Source organism: Melospiza georgiana, chromosome 26 (assembly GCF_028018845.1).
Source record: "Melospiza georgiana isolate bMelGeo1 chromosome 26, bMelGeo1.pri, whole genome shotgun sequence".
NCBI classification, from domain to species: Eukaryota; Metazoa; Chordata; class Aves; order Passeriformes; family Passerellidae; genus Melospiza; species Melospiza georgiana.
In genome coordinates this window covers 5,041,808-5,060,247 of record NC_080455.1, presented here as the reverse complement: position 1 = coordinate 5,060,247, position 18,440 = coordinate 5,041,808, and the positions used below count along the sequence as shown (strand labels likewise).

Below are 18,440 nucleotides of genomic sequence, written 5' to 3'. Positions count from 1 at the left end.
ATGTACAAAATGTGTTTGTATATAATAATAAATATTATCTCTTAACAGCTCCTGCAGCGCTGCCCCATGTGCTGCCCACGGCTGTGCTGGGCTGATGTGTGGGAGTCCTGGGGGTGCCTCCTGCTGTCCTGGGGTGTCACCATCTGTCCCCTTGCAGGGTGCAGGGGCAGAGGGCTGAGCACCAGCCCTGTCCCAGCCATGCTCGGTGGTGCCAGGGCTGCAGGGCTGGCTCCTTCCACAGGGGCCATGGGAGCTGTTCCTCATCCTCAGAGCCCCGAGCAGAGCCTGTCCCGCTCCCCGTGCAGCCTCTCCGTCCCTCACCCTCCTCCCGAGGAAGGCTCCGGTTCTGCTTTGTGGGATCAGCCCGGTTTTGGAGCTGGAGCTGCCTCTCCAGAGGGAGGTTCCGGGCTCGGCCTGTCCTCCTGCCCCGTGCGTGTGGGAGCTTCCTCTGCCTCCTCCTCCTCCTCCTCCTAATCACGGCCGTCCTGCGGCGGGGCTGAGCTGGGCCTGCGGAGGAAGGAGGGGGAAGGGTTGTGTGGGGAAGAGGAAAAGCAGACTTGGTCTTCCTTCATCATCTTTATTGACATGGTGTAAAAACAGAGCCGGGGGCGCGGGGCTGAGCTTTGTCCAGGCACTGCAGGGACTTCTCACCCCAACTGAACCCCCAAAAAGCATCTCCTGGTCCTTCAAACCCCACTGCCAGCAGAAGGGATGGGGGAAAGAGACTGCAGAGATGGGGCAGCCCCAGGACATCCTCCCTCCCTTTTTTCGTTCCACTTCTCCAAGCTAGAGGAGCCCTGCCCTGCCCGGCCCCTGGGATGTTTTGGGGGGTCCCTGCTCCCCATCTCACCTCTCCTCCCGCTGTTCCTCGGTGGCCAGCGGGGCGGGCAGTGCCCGGCCGCCCTTGGCGGTGCCCAGCACGGACACCAGCTCGCTCTTCCTCAGCAGCGCCGCCCGCAGCTGCTCCCGCATCTCCTGGATCTTCTCCTCCAGCTGCCGCAGCTCGTTCTCGCCGGCCGCTCTGTCCAGGGGCTGCGGCGGCCGCCCGTTCCCGGGGTGCCACGGAGGGGACCCCTCCTCCTCCTCGGGGGGCGCTTTGTCCAGCTGGAAGCGCACCCGCCGCGCCTCCCTCCGCAGGGCGCTCCAGGGCTGCGGCGCTGCCCCCGGGGCCGGCCTCGGCTGCGGCTCGCACCTGTGTGGGGACGGCTGAGTCGGGATCTGGCTGCTCTGGGGTCCCTCCGCAGCCCCACAGGAGGAGGAGGAGGAGGAGGAGGCTCTCAGTGCCAGCCTTACCTCTGCTCCAACTTCAGCTGCTGGCTCTTCCTCTCCTCCGTGCCCATGTTGAGAGCCCGATGGATTTTCTGTGGGGAGCATGGCAAGAGTGAGTTGGGGGGGATGGATTGGAGGTTAACAGGTCAGGGATTATTTGGAAGGTGATGATCTGGAGGGTGACGGTCTGGAGATGATGGTCTGAAGGGTGATGGTGTGGAGGAGATGGTCTGGAGGGTGATGGCTTGGAGGGTGATAGTCTCTAGGTGATGATCTGGAGGATGATGGTGTGGAGGATGATGGTGTGGAGGAGATAGTCTGGAGGGTGATGTCTTGGAGGGTGATAGTCTCTAGGTGATGGTGTGGAGGATGATGATGCGGAGGTGATGGTGTGGAGGGTGATGATCTGGAGGCGATGGTGTGGAGGGGATGGTCTGGAGGTGATGATCTGGAGGATGATGGTGTGGAGGATGATGGTCTGGAGGGTGATGATCTGGTTCAGGTCTCAAACAGGGGTTGGTGATCCATAGCTGGAGAAGGTGGTGCAGTTTAGGAGTGAGCAGCCACATGGGCTTAGTTAGGGGTCTTTGGGACACTAAGCCCCTTCCCCTGGCCCCACCTGGCTGGTGTGCAGCCAGTAGTTGAATTTCTTCTTGCGGCGGATGCGGGGCAGGACGAGGCGGTAGAAGACGTGCTCGCCCAGCGAGGTGAGGAGGGAGCCGCTCAGGCCGATGCACAGCAGCACGAACAGCCCCGAGAAGTGGTAGATGCCCATCTGCAGGGTCTGCGGGTGGCAGGGGGTGTGGGCTGGGCTGCGGGGGGGGGGGGTCAGACCCCCGAGCCCCCTCCCCGGCCGGGGCGCTGCCACCGCACCTCAGTGACGGCGAAGACGCGTTTGCCGCAGGGCACCATCTTGTACCACTTGTCGTGCAGGAGGTCGATGAAGCCCGAGGATTTGTAGCGGCTGATGAACTCGGAGACGTTGGAGGTCAGCGGGGAGTTCTGGGGGAGGCCGATGCCGTAGCCTGGCCCCAGTGAGGAGGGGGAGAGAAAGGGGCAGTGTTGGGACAGAGGGTGCAGCCCCCAGTGCCCACCATGGAGGGGGCACCTCCCCACCCTGCGTGGTTATTGCACAACCCCAGCCCCACCACACACACACACACACACAGAGAACAGAATCCCCTTCCCAACACAGCCCCCCAAACCTTCGATGGCGAAGGGTTTGCCCACAGTGAGCAGTTTGCAGTCAGAGTCGATGGAGACCTCATAATCCAGCAGTGACTTGTCCATGATGAAGGCGTTGAGCTTGGCAGGCTCTGTCCTGTGGGCACATGGGGGGATGCTCAGAGAGGGGCTGCATCCCCCTTGAACAGCATCCCCCCAGCCTGACACCCCCCCAGAGGTGCACAGGCTCCAGGGCTGGGGCAAAAAAATGCCCTGGGAGGGGTAAAAGGTTGGAGAGAGCCCCTCATGCTCTCCCTGCCCCTCACTTGAGCATGGTGACACCGTCAGGGGTGGTGGGGACGTTGTAGCGCCGCATGTACTCGTGCATCTCGGGGAAGCTCTTCTTGATGTACTCCTCAGCACTGCTCTCCCACACCGTGCCGAAGCGGAAGCCCTGTGAGGGGTGATGGAGCTGGAAGGAGGCACCAGAGCATCAGCACCCCTGGCCCCAGGAATGTGTCCCAAATCCCTGGGGATGTGTCCCCAGCCCTGAGTCCCAGGCAGGGTGTCTGGGCAGCCCCAGAGATGCAGGAGCTCTTGGGGATATCTAGGAAAGAGCCTCAGCCTGAACTCAGCCCATTTCCCCCTGCCCTGGAGCTGAGGCTGGGGTTTAACACCAGTGGGAAACACACACAAAGCTTTCTGCAGGTCTCAAAGACCCCCTCACTCTTAGAAGGGGCCAAGACACAGAACTGGGGCTGGAGAGAAGAAGGAAGGTGCAAAAAGAAGGACAGGACCCCCCTCAGCCCCTTCCCTGGCCTTCATCCCTCTCCCAGCCCATCTGAAGCAGCAGAACACGCTCACCTTTGGGTCATGGATGCCCGAGAGCTCCTCGAAGGTCTTGTCCCCCACCATGACAGCTGCCAGGTTGGCCGTGTAGCTGGAGAGCACCAGGAGGCAGAAGATGGCCCAGAGGTTCATGAGGAAGCGGCCGGTGCAGCACTTGGGCGTCTTGCTGGACACAGTGCGCCCAAAGAGGATGGCGTAGCACAGGTTGAGGGCTGAGGAGTAGGAGAAGACCTTCATGCGGTTGCGCCCGTGGGGGGTCATTCCATAGGGGCTCTTCCACTCGTAGAGGGTGAGGAAGAGCGCGGTCATGTGCAGCGCCACGAAGATGCCCACCCACATGGTCCAGTGCAGGGGCCACATGAAGGCCCCGATGGGCGACGCCGTGTCCTTGGTCCTCACCAGGATGCCCAGGCTGGTGGAGAAGAAGGGGCTGGTGAAGTCGATGACTTTGCTCCTCGCCGAGTTGATGCTGAAGGAGGTGACGGCCATGTGGGCCGTGCCACTGAGCAGGTCCCCCACCAGCCCCGTCCAGCGCCCGTTCTTCCAGGCTCCGTATTTCCCATCTCCCACGATGTAGAGCTCGAAATCAAAGGCCATGTCCTCGGCCAGCTTCTCCAGCAGGTCGATGCAGTACCCGTAGCAGCATTTCTTGTACTCCTGTGGCACTGACCCGTTGCCACTGCCAATCTTCTCAAAGAGGGCGTCCAGCACGGCCGAGTCGTTTGTGCCGGGGTCCAGGCAGAGCTGCCCGGCCGGGCAGTTCCCTTCCTCATCCACCTCCCTGGTGAACACAAAGGGGTGCTCCACCAATGTCACCACCCTCAGCCGTGTCCTGGCCCCCTCGGCCGCCTCCCCGGGGCTCTTGTGCTGCCTCTGGCTCTGCCACACGACCTCCTCCAGCTCCAGCTTGCCGTGGCTCCAGGTGCCCGCCGTCATCCAGGTGGGGACCCCCTGCGAGTCCCTGCGCAGGCTCCAGATGCGGAATTGCTGCTCTGGCCTCACCAACACCGTGTTCTTCACACTCACCAGCCCTGTCTGGCCGTGGAAGGAGGTGTTGGCCAGGAACCTGCCAAGGAAAGGGTTTCACTGCTCCGGTGCTCAAGGGATAAAGCTGGGAGCTGGGAGCTGGGAGCTGGGAGCTGGGAGCGGGACGTGCCCGACGTGGGCAGGGACAAGGTCAAGGAGGAGCAGCAGGATCTGGCCCTGCAGCTTGCTGTGCTGCCAGGGCCAAGAGTTATTAATATTTATAGAGTGACCATGCTCGGGCAGTGTTAAGGAGATCTGAAGTGACACATTCCCCCTGTGCAGTGCTAACCACGTCCAGGGGGCTGAGCCCCATGGTGGTGGCTACACACACACATCCCAAGGGTCCCCTGCTCTGCCCTTACCCCATCCCAAGTCTGGGGCAGAACCTCCCATGCACCCCAATACCACAGAGCCAGGATAGGGATAAAAAGGAGCCCCCAGCTCCCCCTTACCGTGCAAGGAAGAGCCCTGGGGCCTCGCTGCCTGCCCGGTGCCTCTCATTGCAGCTCCCCGTGGTCTGCAGCTGTGCGGGGTCAGGGAGGCTCTGGGCAGCCTGGGCAACGGCCTGGGACACCAGTCCCACCATGTCCTGTACAAAGAGCTCCAGCGGTGGCCGGCTCACCTCCCCAAAGGCCAGCAGCCCCGGGGGCAGCCCCTCGGTCTGCAGCTCAGCGGGGCTGAGCGGGAAGCCCAGCATCCAGTGGAATTCCTGCAGCGGCAGCCCCAGCTCCTCGGCAGCCTGGAAGATGAGTCGAGCGCGGGGCAGGTCACAGCCCAGCAGCAGCACGGGGCTGGACAGGCTCCTGACACGGTCCCCGTGCTGCTGCAGGTAGCGGCTGGCCCTGGGCTCATCCAGGTAGCCCAGGTCCAGGACGGTGCGGAGGAAGAGCTGGGAGCGCTGAGCCCAGAGGTGGAGGAAGCTGTCGATGTCCCAGGGGTGGCAGAGCACCAGGCTGGTCTCCTGCCAGTCGTTGGCGTGCAGGATGCTCACCAGCACATCCACCAGCGTCTCCGGGGAGCTCTGCCGGTCCATGTGGAAGTGGAAGGGGCTCTGCCAACACACGAGGGTCCTGGCTGTGCCCCTACCCACGGGAAGAGCCCAGAGGCAGCGCCAGACATGGACCCACCTGCCCCGAGGTCATCCCACACTCCCTGGTCATCCCCTGCCCAATTCCTGTCTGGGATGCACTGCCAGGACACATCCCAAAGCCCTTTGGAGTGGGGATTGGGGCTGGGGGCTGCAGAGCTCCTGAGGAACCAGGGAACTTACCTTGGAGTGAAAGCTGGAATTGGGTCTGGGATAGAGCTGGGCAAGGAGCCAGGAGAGAGCTGAGATGGGAGCTGGGATAGAGCCAGGATAGGGCTGGAATGAGGGCCAAGAGGGGGCTGGAATAGAGCTGAGATGGGAGACAGAGAGCCAGGATGGGGCACAGGATGAGGCTGGGGTGGAGGCAGCATGGAGGTGGGAATGAGGATGGGAAGGGGCTGGGATGGAAGAGAAGAACGAGAGAGAACAGAGCCGGGTTGGATCTCGGAGATAGTCGGGATGCAGCAAGGATGAGTGGTTGGGATTCCGAATTGGAGCTGGAATTGAAGCCGGGATTGGAGGCAGGTCCGAGCCGGGAGGAGAACCCGCGGAACAGAGCCGGGATGGAATCGAGAGGGAGATCGGGATAGAGCCGGTATGGACCCGGGACGGGGATCGGGATAGAGCCGGTATGGATCCGGGGCGGGGATCGAGATAGAGCCGGTATGGACCCGGGACGGGGACCGGGATAGAGCCGGTATGGATCCGGGACGGGGACCGGGATAGAGCCGGTATGGACCCGGGACGGGGATCGGGATAGAGCCGGTATGGATCCGGGGCTGGGATCGAGATAGAGCCGGTATGGATCCGGGACGGGGACCGGGATAGAGCCGGTATGGATCCGGGACGGGGACCGGGATAGAGCCGGTATGGATCCGGGACAGGGACCGGGGCAGGAGCACGGACGGAGCCAGGACGGGAGCGGGGACGGGATCTGCGGGCAGTGCCGGCGCTGCGGGTCTCACCTGCGCTCGGAAGGGCAGCGGCCAGCGGGTGTCCAGGATGCTGACGAAGGGGACCTGGAGGGCGGCGGCGAGGAAGTCGAGCTGGAGCAGCTCCCGGCGGGAGCGGGGCAGCGCCAGGACGGCGGCCACGCCGCGCCCCGCCAGCGCCCCGCACACCCACCGCGCCAGCGAGCCGGGGTCCCGCGCCGCCGGGCCGCCCCCCACCACCTCCAGGCTGAGGTTGTGGGGCAGCGTCCCCTCCCCGGGGCCGGTACCGGTGCCGGCAGCTCGGGCCAGCGCGGCGCGGAGCCGGGCGCGGGCGGGCGCGGGCGGTAGCAGCGCCCCGAGGCGCACGGCGGGGCCGGGGCTGGGCCCGGGGGGCGCCGGGACGCGGCAGGGTTGGGGGTGTCCCCCCGCCGCCCCCAGAGCCGCCGCCAGCAGCCAGAGCGCCCGCAGCCCCGCCATGCGCCCCGCACCGGCCCCGCACCGGCCCCGCACCGGCTCCGGCCCCCCCGGCCCCGGGCAGCGCCGAGGCCCCGCAGCCCCCGGAGCGCCGCGGGTCCCGCCGGACCCGGCCCACGCAGCAGCGCCGGACCCGCCCGCAGCCGCCCCGTCCACGCCCACGCGCGGCGCGGGTCCCCCCCTCCCCGCCGCCACCCGCGCTGCCCTCCGAGCGCTGCCACCCGCGGCGCCCCTGGCACGGAGGTGCCCGCTGAGCACAGGGTGGTCCCCGATACCTCTGGAGCACTGGGATGTTCCTCCTCTTCCTCATCCTCATCTTCCTCCTCCAGAAAGCCCCTGGGGTGGTCCCGAGCAGTGAACTGCCGCCTTCATCCCGATAAAGACCCCCCAGCCCGACCCCTCCATCCCTCCTCAATCTGAGGGGCAGCTTCAATGTCCGGGGGTCCCGAGGCCCAGAGTTTTCCAGGGCTGAGTGATTCCTTCTGCTGTGTGGGGAAGGAGAAAAGGGCAGCAGCAGCAGCACAGCCTTCCTCTGCTGAGGGAGGGGATGTGGGGTCACCCTCCTCATCCTCAGCAGGGAAACTGAGGCTCAACCCAGCCCAAAGGGTCCCTGCCACCAGCACACAAACACCAGCAACAGGGGCAGGAGGCACGCTAAATTAATAAGGAAAAATGAAGGATGGAGCCAGAATCCATCTGGCAAAAAGCATCGATTCATGTAATATCAATAAATGTAATGAGTCACAGCTAATGAATTCTCCTGCGGAGCTGGACCTGCAGGGAGGGCAGCTCAAATCCTGCCAGAGCACGGAGGGTCACGGGGGGCTGGAATCCCCCTGACCACGGGCCCCCCTGGCAGGGATAAACACAAGGATAAACACAGGGCAGCCCTCGCCGTCCATGCAGGAGGGGCTTGGAATGAAAACCCCTCCCCAAACACCAAACACAGCATGAGGGGCTCTCTGGGAAGCCCCATCCTCCCTTCTGCTCTAAGTGCAGCACCCCAACAGGAACCCCACTGTGGGATGACTGGGAGGGAGCTCTGGGTTTTTTGTTTTTGGGCTCCCTGCAGCAGGGATGTGCTCCCACCTCTTGCCCCACTGCAGCCCCTGGCTCTGGGTGCTGACAGTGCCTGCTGCAGCTGATGAATGTTGATCCAAAACGTTGGGAGGAAGAGGAGGAGCAGGAGAGGAAGGGAAAGGAACAGCTCCAGTGATTAAGCTAAAAGCTTCTTCTCTGGAACTGGGGATGCTCGGGTGCTCTGGTTTTAAAAATGCACTTTAAATCAGCTGCACTTGGTGTATTGAATGGGAGGGGGGATGGCACAGAGGGATGGCCAAGGGACACCTCAACACCCTGTAGGGACAGGGAAGGACCCTTGGGGTGAAGGCAACAGGGCAGTTTGGGGATAAGGAACCACTCTGCCATTCCCAGTGGGCAGCCCAAGGATGCAGTGAGAGGTGGTCACGGTCTCGTGGCCACGTTAAAGAAACCAACACGGGCATCTTTCACTATAAAAACCAAATCTTTTATGTAAAAAATAAACCTAAACAAAACCCACAACCCCCGCTGCCATGCTGTGACAATACAAAAGGCCGAGTCCCCAAACACCGTGAAAACAGAGTCGTTGGATCCAAATATATATAAACTGTTGACTGAGGAGATTGGAAATAGCACCTTGCTGGTCCCCCCGCCCCTCCCCAGAGTGACCCTGTGCCCCAAAACCACCACCTGTGCTCCAAAGCCCAGGGACACCCCAGGCTCTGCCTGCCACACACATCAGGAGCCCCCTCCTCAGCCCTGGGAGCCAGGGACCCCCCACTTGTTGCAGCAGCCCCCCCAGAGAAGGAGCCCCTCAGCCCCTGCTGTCCGTGCAGAGTGTGGGGTCTGGTGGCACTGAGCAGCAATCCCCAGGACAGGGTGGGCACAAGGGGGTCTCCAAAATCCAATCTCAAACCGGTATTGAGAGAAAAAAAAAACAAAAAAAACAAAACACTTTTCTGTCTGCACTGCAGGGTCAAGTAACGAAAAGAAACAAAAAAAAAGGGGGCGGGGGGAAGAAACGGGGAACGAGCAGGAGCTGCATCCTGAGCCCTCCCAGCAGCCGGCGAGGCTCCTCCTGCAGCGGCCGCCCGAGAGTCCCCCGGCCCCGGAGCGGAGTGAACGCGGTCCCTGTGCTGTCCCCGCGCCGGTGCCAGTCCCGCGGCTCGGAGCAGGCTGTGCCGGCTCGGGGCAGGCTGAGCCGGGGCTCGCAGCCGGCTGGGCGGTGCTTCCCCGGGAGCCGGGCAGGGAGAGGCGGAGGGGTGCGAGGGCGGGGGGAGCCTCTTCACTTGGCTGGTTTGGTGATGATGCGAGTGGAGAAGTCAAAGAGGTCCTTGTTGATTTTGCGGAGGTTGCTCACCTCCTCCTCCAGCTCGCTCACCTGGATCGTCAGGTGCTCCTGGTCTCCCACCAGGTTCTGTGACACGAAAACACAACAGACAAGAGTCAGGGCCCCGGCTCTGACAGGCACAGGATGCTGCTCCTTCCCCAGCAGTAAACACCAAACCCTTCAGTCCCCTCCCTCCTCCTCCTCCTCCTCATTAAAGTGCAGCCCCATGGCACCAGTAGATTTTAGGGCTCTTTTCCCCTATTCCCACGTCCCAACTTGCTCCAATCAGTTGACAAGGATCCCCCTCAAAGGGCCAGTACCCAACTCCCAGCCTGGGAGCAGCTCTCACCTTTTCCCTCGTCGAGTACATCTGTGAGTACATCCTCTCTGCCTTCTCCAGGTAGCTCTGCCCAGGCTCCTGCAGGGACCAGAATGGAGGGGTTGGCAGAGCAGACACAGACCCTCTCCCCATGCCCCTGGACTGGGTTCCCCATGGGAGGAAGCCTGGCTGATCCATCCTGCTGTCAGGCAAACAGCCCCTTGGCCTGCTGCCACCGACCAACGGGGGAGCTTATCCATCAGCTCTGGGCAGAGGCAGACAGAGGCAGACACTGACAGTGGGGAGCAGAGAGGCTGGCATGGCTGGGCTGTGTGACCCTCCCAGCCTGGGGACAGCCAAGGAAACGGTGGGACAGCAGAGCCAGCCCACGCTGCAGCACGGGGCTGGGGAGGACAAATGACTGCAGCAGCCAGGACGGGGAGGACGCAGGAGGGAACACCAACGGCTTCCACCAGCTGGAGGAGAAGCTTTTCTCTGCCACAGCCCCTCCTGGCTGGCTGCCCCCCTGCCCAGTGCCCCCCAGTACCTGCTGGTGCAGCCCCAGGCGCAGCGTCACCCCCTCGGCGCCCGGCTCGTCGCTGCTCTCGGTGCCGTGCAGGTGCCGGCTGAACTTGGGCAGGGGCACGCTGGGCTTCCCCTCGGGGTTCAGCATGTTGGCAGGGGCCAGCACGATGAAGGCGTTTGTCACCGGGCCTGTGGGGACACAGGGGGACAGCTCAGGCTGGACCCTGCTGCGTTTGGGAGGCCTCGGGCAGCCCTGGCACAGGACTCTGCTCTGCCTGCCCAGGGCTGGTTGGGGACCCCAAAAGAGCAGAGCCCGGCCTCCCACCACGCTGAGCTGCCATCCATCAGCAGCTCTGTGCTGCCACAATCCATGGCAGAGCTGATGAGTGTGTTAATTACTGCATTAATTACTTACCCGCCCCCTCCCAGCTGCTGTGAGCTCCCAGTGCTGTCCCCCACGCCCTGTCAGGCACAGCAGCCCCCAGCCCCCCTCCAGCAGGCAGGGCACTGCTACCACAGCCCCACCATCCATTTCCCCTTTCCCATTTCCACCTTTCCAAGGTGAAGATGGTCCATGTGCACCTGGAGGGGGCTGCCAGGGCTGTGGAGAGGGGTGCAGGGTGAGGGAGGGGACATGGGGAGGCTCAGAGCTGCTGGAGGATTTTGGTCTCTGCAGAGCAGCTCTGATATGGATCAGGGCTCTGTCATCACCATCCACCCCTCCAGAGCCTGCTCCTAAATCTGATCCTCCCAGGATTCAAGGTTGGGTCCCACCAACAGAGCAGCACCTCTGGCCCCAAAGCTGTTCCTGGCCAGCTCTGATGGCTTCACTCCCTCCTTAAAGACCAGATCATTGTGCTCCATCAGTGACATTCCCACTGCACTGGCAGCTCATGGAGCAGTTAGAGAGGAAAGGTGGAGAGGAGAAAACCTCAGGAGTGAACCCAGAGCTCCCCAAACCTGGTCACCACCTGGACACAGCCCCACAGCCACTCTGGGGCTCCAGTGCAGAGGTCCTGTGCCAGATCACCTTGCCCCAAGGCCTGGGGCAGCAGGCACTGGGTGACCCTGGGCCAGTCTGGGCATGGGGACTAGGCTCAGCTGGAGGGAAATAACCAAATAACCCAGCTTCCAAGGCAGAGCTGCCAGCAGAACACATCAGCCAGATCATCCTGGGATGGCCTTGCAGGGGGAGCCCTTGGGATGGTCTGTGCCACGCTGTGATTGCAGTGACAAGGATGGAGCTCGTGTGACAGGATGGGAATTGAGGCCTGGAGGGATCTGGGGGCAGCACTGGCTCCCAGGCTCATCCCACAGGTCTCCTGCTACCCCCCAGAGTGGTGGCAGCCATGCAGGGTGATTGGGAGTAGCCCTGCCTCGCCAGCACTGCCACAACTCATCACCCAGGAGCAGCAGCTTAAATTCTCAAAGCCCACCCACTCTGCCCCTGCCAAGGACAAGCCACCCTTGGTGACACAGCCCCCTGCACCAGCCTGGCCCTGAGCCACTCTCCAGCTCCTTGGATTTAATTTGCAGCAGTGTTGAGGGGAGGGCAGAGGCTCCTGTTTGCCCCCAGGCACCCCCATGCCCAGCAAGCAGAGGGACAGTGCTGTCCCAAGGACACTGGGCCAGAGGCTGCTGTCACATCACCATGTCACAGCCCTGTCACCTCTGCCTTGGGGAGGGAGCAGGGACAGACCTTGCTGGGGGGCTCAGGAGAGGCCAAGCAGGGGACAGGGATCCATGAGAGAGGGCTGGCTTGGGACAGCAGATTCCCCCACACTGGGAGGCTGCAGGGCCCTGTGGAGATTCCAGAGCCAGGACAAAGCTCAGGGGTGCTGGAATCCCAGCCTATTCCTGAGCACACGCAGCCATGCCAGTGCCAAGGCTGCCAGGGAAACCAAATCCCTGCCCACAGGCAGCAGAGAGCCAGCAGAGCACCCACAGCGTGGGGTCAGCCTGGTCCTGCTCCTCCTGGGAAGAGCCTGGTCTGTCCATTCCTGCCTGCAGCCTCAGGAGGACTCCAGTGCCCGGCTCACAGCCAAGGCCTGGCCCCCCCTCCCCTCCTGGGATGACTCACAGCTCCATTTGGTTTGTTTGCAGCCTCTAGTGCCAGCCAGGCTGGATGGGCACTGCAGTGGGTCCCAATTAGGGACGGTCCTTGGCAGCCAAAGGAAAGAGGAAAAGGGTCTGCAGGCAGCCTGGCTTGCAGAGACTGCCCTGAGGCAGCAGCTCAATCACCACGGAGGAACACAGGGACTGGCTGTCCCCACCATCACCTCTGGGAGGGGTCTGGGCCATGCCCAAGGCAGCCCCACTGGTCACTGCAGCACCAGGGGCCAGAAACCACAGTTAACAACAGGAGGGGTAAATCCCCCACTGCTCTGAGGTGGCTGAGGCACCCAACTGCTGCTCCTGCAATTTACTGGAGCCATCAGACTGAAATCCCAGACAGCTGCTCATATGGGATTCACTTCAGGCCCCATGAGCTCACTGCTGGGGTCACAGAGCTGTCTCCCCTGCAGACACAGCTGGGGTGCATGTGGGGTGACTGCTCCCTGGGGAAAACAAGGAGGAGGATCCCGTGTGGCCTCAGCGACAGGGTGAAATCCATGACTCACTCCTGACAGAGCACAGGGGGTTGTTAACACACGGGGCAAGGTCAGGGCAGAGCTCCAGACAGCCCGGGCTCCCTCCAACGCCTCTGCCCATCCCAGGGCGTGAAGCAAGGGGCAAAAACACACCTGGAGTGCCCAGGGCAGCTCAGGTGAGACACTGGGCCTCTGGCAGTGAGGATCCTGGAGATAAGGACATTCCTACCTTTGTGATTCATCGTCTTGAGGCACTGCTTGCTCTGGATGTCCCACAGCCGGACGGTTTCGTCGTGAGAGCCCGAGAGCAGCAGGCTGCCATCTGTGGACACTGACAGACACGTCACCTGGTTCCTGGAATGGGGAAGAGGATGTTTAAACTCAGGATGACCCCAGGAGTGCCAGGAGCTGGTGAGGTGGGCAGATGGAGGCTGGCAGGTACGTCTGGTTCCTCACCTGTGCCCTTTGAAGACCTTCCCGTTCTCCCGCTCTGTCTGGAAGGTCCGGTCTCTCTGAACTGGCTGAAGGAATTCAGGAAGGAAAGGAAAGGAAAGGAGTTACAATTCAGGAAAGCTGAACCCAGCAGGTTCATCACCATGTCTGGAGGGGGCAGAGGAGACACAGAGGAAGCCTCCCATGTCCTGGCAGGTCACACCAGTCCCAGCAGGGAGGTGACAGTGGCTCGGGGTGACAGCCCCACACACTCACCCAGGCACAGAGGTCGACCTGGAAGATGGAGCCATCCATGCCCCCACAGAACATGTGGTACTCAGAGAGGTCCAGAGTCACAGCCATGATCCCCACGTCGAAGAGCACGGAAAGCAGGAGCTCCCCAGATGAGATTTCCCAGAGCTGGAGTGAGAGGGCACAGGAGAATCAGGGGTGAGAATGTTCATGGCAGGATTGGAGGAACACTGATAACCTGAAATTCCCTCCTGGATGTGACTGGGAAACTGAGTCCAAGGCAGAACTCAGGATCAGCCTCTCTGAGCAGGACAGAAGTTTCCCAGGCAGCTTCAAAACAGCTCTGAACCCTCTCTGTGGCCACCCTGCCCCCAGGGCATCCCCTCCCCACAGGCTCCAGCCTGCTCTGCTCCCTGTGCACATCAGCAATGGAAAACTGAGGAGCTGACCCCGACATTCCCAGGACAACAGGGACTGCAGCAGTCCAGCCTGGGGGCAGGAGCAGAGAAACTGCTGTTGTTGGAGAGGCAGAGCCCAGCTCTGGCAGCTCTGAGTCACTGCAGAGACAGCCAAGAAACGAAGCCACTGCAACCCGGCAAAGCTTGGGGACAGCTTGGGGACAGCTTCCTGCTAGCTGGCAGGAGCCTGGCTGTGACCCCACAGGGTCTGGCAGCTGTGAGATGAGCCTCACCTTGGCTGTCTGGTCGAGGGAGGCGGTGGCAGCCCGTGCCAGGGGCCCTCCAAAGCCGCAGCACAGGTCGGTGATGGGGAGGCTGTGCCGGGACCAGACGTGCCGGGGGTCGGGGATCTGGGAGGGCTCTGCCTGCAACACGCTGTGGGGAGAGCAGAGACAGGCAGGTCAGCCAGGACAGAGCCCCACGGGGAGCTGGGCCAGGCTCTGATCCCACTGGGAACGCCTCTGCTGGCTGCAGGGACCAAGGGGGACACGGGAGCTGCTGGCAGCCATGGCTCATGGATGCTGAGACCCCTATCCCACAGACAAAGAGCCTGGGGAAAGGGCACAATCCCTTCTGTGTCACCCAGGGAAAGAAGTCAGAACCATCTGCCTGCTCCCAAGAAGCCCCCAAGGAAAGGTTCCCTGCCCAGAAGGAGGGCACAGACACAGCTGTGGGCTTAGAGGGATCTCCTGCTCCAAAATCCCTGTGGCACACAGATACTGAGATTCCTATCCCACAGGGACAAACACCCTGGGAAAGGGCACAATCCCCTCTGTGTCACCCAGGGAAAGAAATCAGAACCATCTGTTCCCAAGAACAGGTGAGACCCTCAAGGAAAGGTTCCCTGCCCTGAAGGAGGACACAGATACAGCAGTGGGCTTAAAGAGATCTGTTCCAAAATCTCTGTGGCACACAGATACTGAGGCTGAGATTCCCGTGCCACAGGGACAAAGGGCACAATCCCCTCTGCATCACCCAGGGAAAGAAATCAGAACCGTCTGTTCCCAAGAACAGGTGAGACCCTCAAGGAAAGGTTCCCTGCCCATAAGGAGGGCACAGACACAGCTGTGGGCTTAAAGAGATCTCCTGTTCCAAAATCCCTGTGGCACACAGATACTGAGGCTGAGATTCCTATGCCACAGGGACAAAGGGCACAATCCCCTCTGTGTCACCCAGGGAAAGAAATCAGAACCATCTGTTCCCAAGAACAGGTGAGACCCTCAAGGAAAGGTTCCCTGCCCTGAAGGAGGACACAGACACAGCAGTGGGCTTAAAGAGATCTCCTGCTCCAAAATCCCTGTGCCCCCCAGCCCCCCTTACTTGTAGAGGTTCCACACCAGGGCCAGGCAGTCCTTGGCCCCTGAGAGGAAGTGGCTGCTGTCATCAGTGAAGCAGAGGCACGTGAGGTCCTGGTAGTGTCGGTTCAGGATGGCCAGGAGGTTCCCATTGGACACCTGCAGTGAGGAGAAGGGCAGGAGGGAGTCAAGGATGCCTTGGGATCATGTGGTGAGGAGGGTGGGTTCTGTTCCACCTCAGGACAGTGACTGACACCACTGAGGCACGGCTGGAACAGCCTGAACTCAGTGGAAATTCAGCACATGGCAGTGGAAGAGGTCCAGACACTTTAGCTCTGGAACCCAGTGATGCCAGAGCTGCTCCTCTGGCCAAGTCACAAACGTGCAGTAAAGATTTCTTGTTCACTCTTAATATTCATATTACTTCTTCTCCCCTCCCACAGGTCCTCAGGAGGTGGCACTGGGGTTATGAGAGCTGCAGGATACCCCAGAGGTGGCTCAAGGGGTTTAGGGTGGACAAGGGATCCCCCAAGTATTTCTTATTAAAAGGCAACACTGCAGATGGGGAGGGAACCAAGAGAGAAAAAGCCTCAAATAAAATAAGAGTCTGCTTCTTCTCATGGTCTGAATTACACCAAAAAATCAAACCAAACTTCAGTTCAAGGGGTTTCACAGACAGCACAAAAGCCAGCTCTAGGGGCTGCTTCCAGCTCCACGATGGTTTCCTCTCCAATGTGCCAGAGGGACAGTGCCATACCCTGGAACACATCTGTGGGTGACAGTGCCATACCCTGGAACACATCTGTGGGTGACAGTGCCATACCCTGGAACACATCTGAGGGTGACAGTGCCATACTCTGGAACACATCTGAGGGTGACAGTGCCATACCCTGGAACACATCTGAGGGTGACAGGGCCATACTCTGGAACACATCTGAGGGTGACAGTGCCATACTCTGAGGGTGACAGTGCCATACTCTGGAACACGTCTGAGGGTGACAGGGCCATACTCTGGAACACATCTGAGGGTGACAGGGCCATACCCTGGAACACATCTGAGGGTGACAGTGCCATACTCTGGATCACATCTGAGGGTGACAGTGCCATACCCTGGAACACATCTGAGGGTGACAGGAGCTGGAGCAGGGCCCAGCTGGGAGCATCACAGGCAGCAGCTCCCACTGCAGGCTCAGCCTCAGGGATTTTTTTTCCCAACTAAAAGCACTTGGGTACAAACAAACCCTGATGGGTTCAGGTAGAGCCACTCACACCATGAGTCTCAAACCTCCAGGTGAGGCATCCTGGGGTTTAATCCTGGGCTCAGGACAAGACACTGCTTCCATTTGCTCAGTGGTGTGCTGGGAATGCAGCAGTAATCCCAAATTAATCCAGCAGTAATTAACCAGCAGGACAATGACCAGAGCACAGCAGGGGCTGCTGGCACCCTGGGCACACACAAATACACAGCTGAAATGTGGGAGAAGCACTGAAGCAAAACCAGATCCTGTGCTGCTGCCTTTTGAGAGCAGTGCCTGACCCCTGAGGCAGAGTCAGGGCATCCAGAGATGCCTGGAAAGAGAAGATGGAGGCAGAGTGAAGCCTCTCCCTGAATTCCTCCCACTCCTACGTCAATGAGCTGCTCTGTGAGCTGAGAGCAGCACAGCCTTTATCCCAGGATCAGGATTTACAGACATTTAGAGGATGGGGACCCTGATGCCAGGATCAGGATTTACAGACATTGGAGGGACTGGGGACCCTCCCTGACTGTGCAGGGTGTGAGTGTGAGTGCCCCAGCACCCCATAACTCCCACAGACCGTGCAGGGTGTGAGTGTGAGTGCCCCCAGCACCCCGTAGTACCTCCCACAGGTAGATGCTCTCGGCGACGCCCGCCAGGACGTAGAGCCCATTGGGAGAGGCTGTCAGGCAGGTCACAGGCCCGGGACAGATGATTTTCTGCTGCAGCTGGTCCTGGGACAGAGAGAGAGCACAGTGAGGGCTCAGAGAAGGGAAGGGGCTGCAAGTAGGGACCCCCGACATGGGGGCTCAGGGGGATCTCTGCGAACAGAGGGATGGGGGGCACTTGCACGGGGTGATGGAGGTCGGAATGGAGGGACAGGGAGCCTGAGGGTCCAATAGGGGACAGAGGGGGGTCTTTGCAGAGAATTGGGCCATGAAGGGGTGTCTCAGGACAGAGGGGAGTCTCCACGAAAAGAGGAGCCATGAGGGGGTCTCTGTGGAGAGAGGAGCCATGAGGGGGTCTGAGCATGGATTTAGGGGGGCTCTGTGGACGGAGGAGCTCCTCATCACAGGGCCGGGGGTTTCTCAGGAGGGGTGCCCCCGTCACATCCCCCACGGGGCCCGGAGTCCCCCCGCGAAGCCCGAAGCCGTCCCCCGAGCCGAGGCCGCCCGGGCCCGCCCGCCGCGCCGGTACCTTCCTCTGGAGCTCCCAGACGTTGATGTAGCTCTTGCCGAGCTGGGCCCCCAGCAGGTGCTCGCCGCCCAGCAGCGCCAGCCCGCGTGGGCCGCTGTTGCCGCCGCGGTAGCCGGGCAGGGCCGAGCCCGAGTGCAGCTCCCAGACCGAGCAGTTGCAGAGCGGCCCCGCCGCGTCCGACACCAGCGCCACCTCCATGGGCGCCGCCATCTTCGCGGTCCGCCAGGGCCACAGAGAGCGCGGCCGCGGCCCAGAGCGCCGCCTCCGCCGCCCGGCGCTGACCAATCAGCGGCGGCGCCGCCGCGGCCGCGGGGGGCGGGGACTGCGCACGCGGCAGGAAGCTCAGCAGGGCCCGCCCCGCTCGGTGCTGGATGGGTGACACGGGGCAGCGCGTGTGCACATGGGGACCCCATGGACACCCCACAGCTTATGGGGACCCGGTGGAGACCCCATAACCCTATGGACCCTCCACAGCCCTATGGGGCCCTATGGACCCTCCGCAGCCCCACAGCGACCTCATGGACTCCCCACAGCCCTATGGAGACCCCATGGACTCCCCACAGCCCTATGGGGACCCCATGGACCTCCACAGCCCCATAGAAGCCCCACGGACACCCCACAGCTTATGGGGGGACCCTATGTAGACCCCATAACCCTATGGACCTCCCACAGCCCTATGGGGACCCTATGGACCCCCCACAGCCCTATGGGGACCCCATGGACTCCCCACAGCCCTATGGGGACCCTATGGAGACCCCATAACCCTATGGACCTCCCACAGCCCTATGGGGACCCCATGGACTCCCCACAGCCCTATGGGGACCCTATGGAGACCCCATAACCCTATGGACCTCCACAGCCCCATAAGAGCCCCATGGACACCCCACAGCTTATGGGGACCCTATGGAGACCCCATAACCCTGTGGACACTCCCCAGCCTTAAATGGGACCCTATGGACATCCC

The 18,440-nt window shown here is 61.6% G+C and overlaps 2 protein-coding genes across 2 annotated transcripts; both read right to left on the bottom strand.

Annotated features, from left to right (window-relative positions):
- Window positions 1-470: 470 nt before the first annotated feature.
- Window positions 471-6,804, bottom strand: GRIN3B (glutamate ionotropic receptor NMDA type subunit 3B). Its single transcript, XM_058040963.1, has 10 exons — window positions 6,361-6,804; window positions 4,761-5,359; window positions 3,298-4,348; window positions 2,760-2,905; window positions 2,475-2,590; window positions 2,143-2,294; window positions 1,889-2,053; window positions 1,294-1,361; window positions 851-1,192; window positions 471-507 (listed from the first exon to the last, which is right to left on the bottom strand). The coding sequence occupies exons 1-10, from the start codon at window positions 6,802-6,804 to the stop codon at window positions 471-473; spliced, it is 3,120 nt and encodes a 1,039-aa protein (XP_057896946.1).
- Window positions 6,805-8,641: 1,837 nt separating this feature from the next.
- On the bottom strand, window positions 8,642-17,686 carry WDR18 (WD repeat domain 18). The gene is made up of 10 exons (XM_058040862.1): window positions 17,477-17,686; window positions 16,903-17,013; window positions 15,070-15,203; window positions 13,983-14,124; window positions 13,316-13,459; window positions 13,064-13,128; window positions 12,837-12,961; window positions 10,039-10,205; window positions 9,522-9,590; window positions 8,642-9,259 (listed from the first exon to the last, which is right to left on the bottom strand). The coding sequence occupies exons 1-10, from the start codon at window positions 17,684-17,686 to the stop codon at window positions 9,128-9,130; spliced, it is 1,299 nt and encodes a 432-aa protein (XP_057896845.1). The 3' UTR covers window positions 8,642-9,127.
- Between the last annotated feature and the right edge of the window lie 754 nt (window positions 17,687-18,440).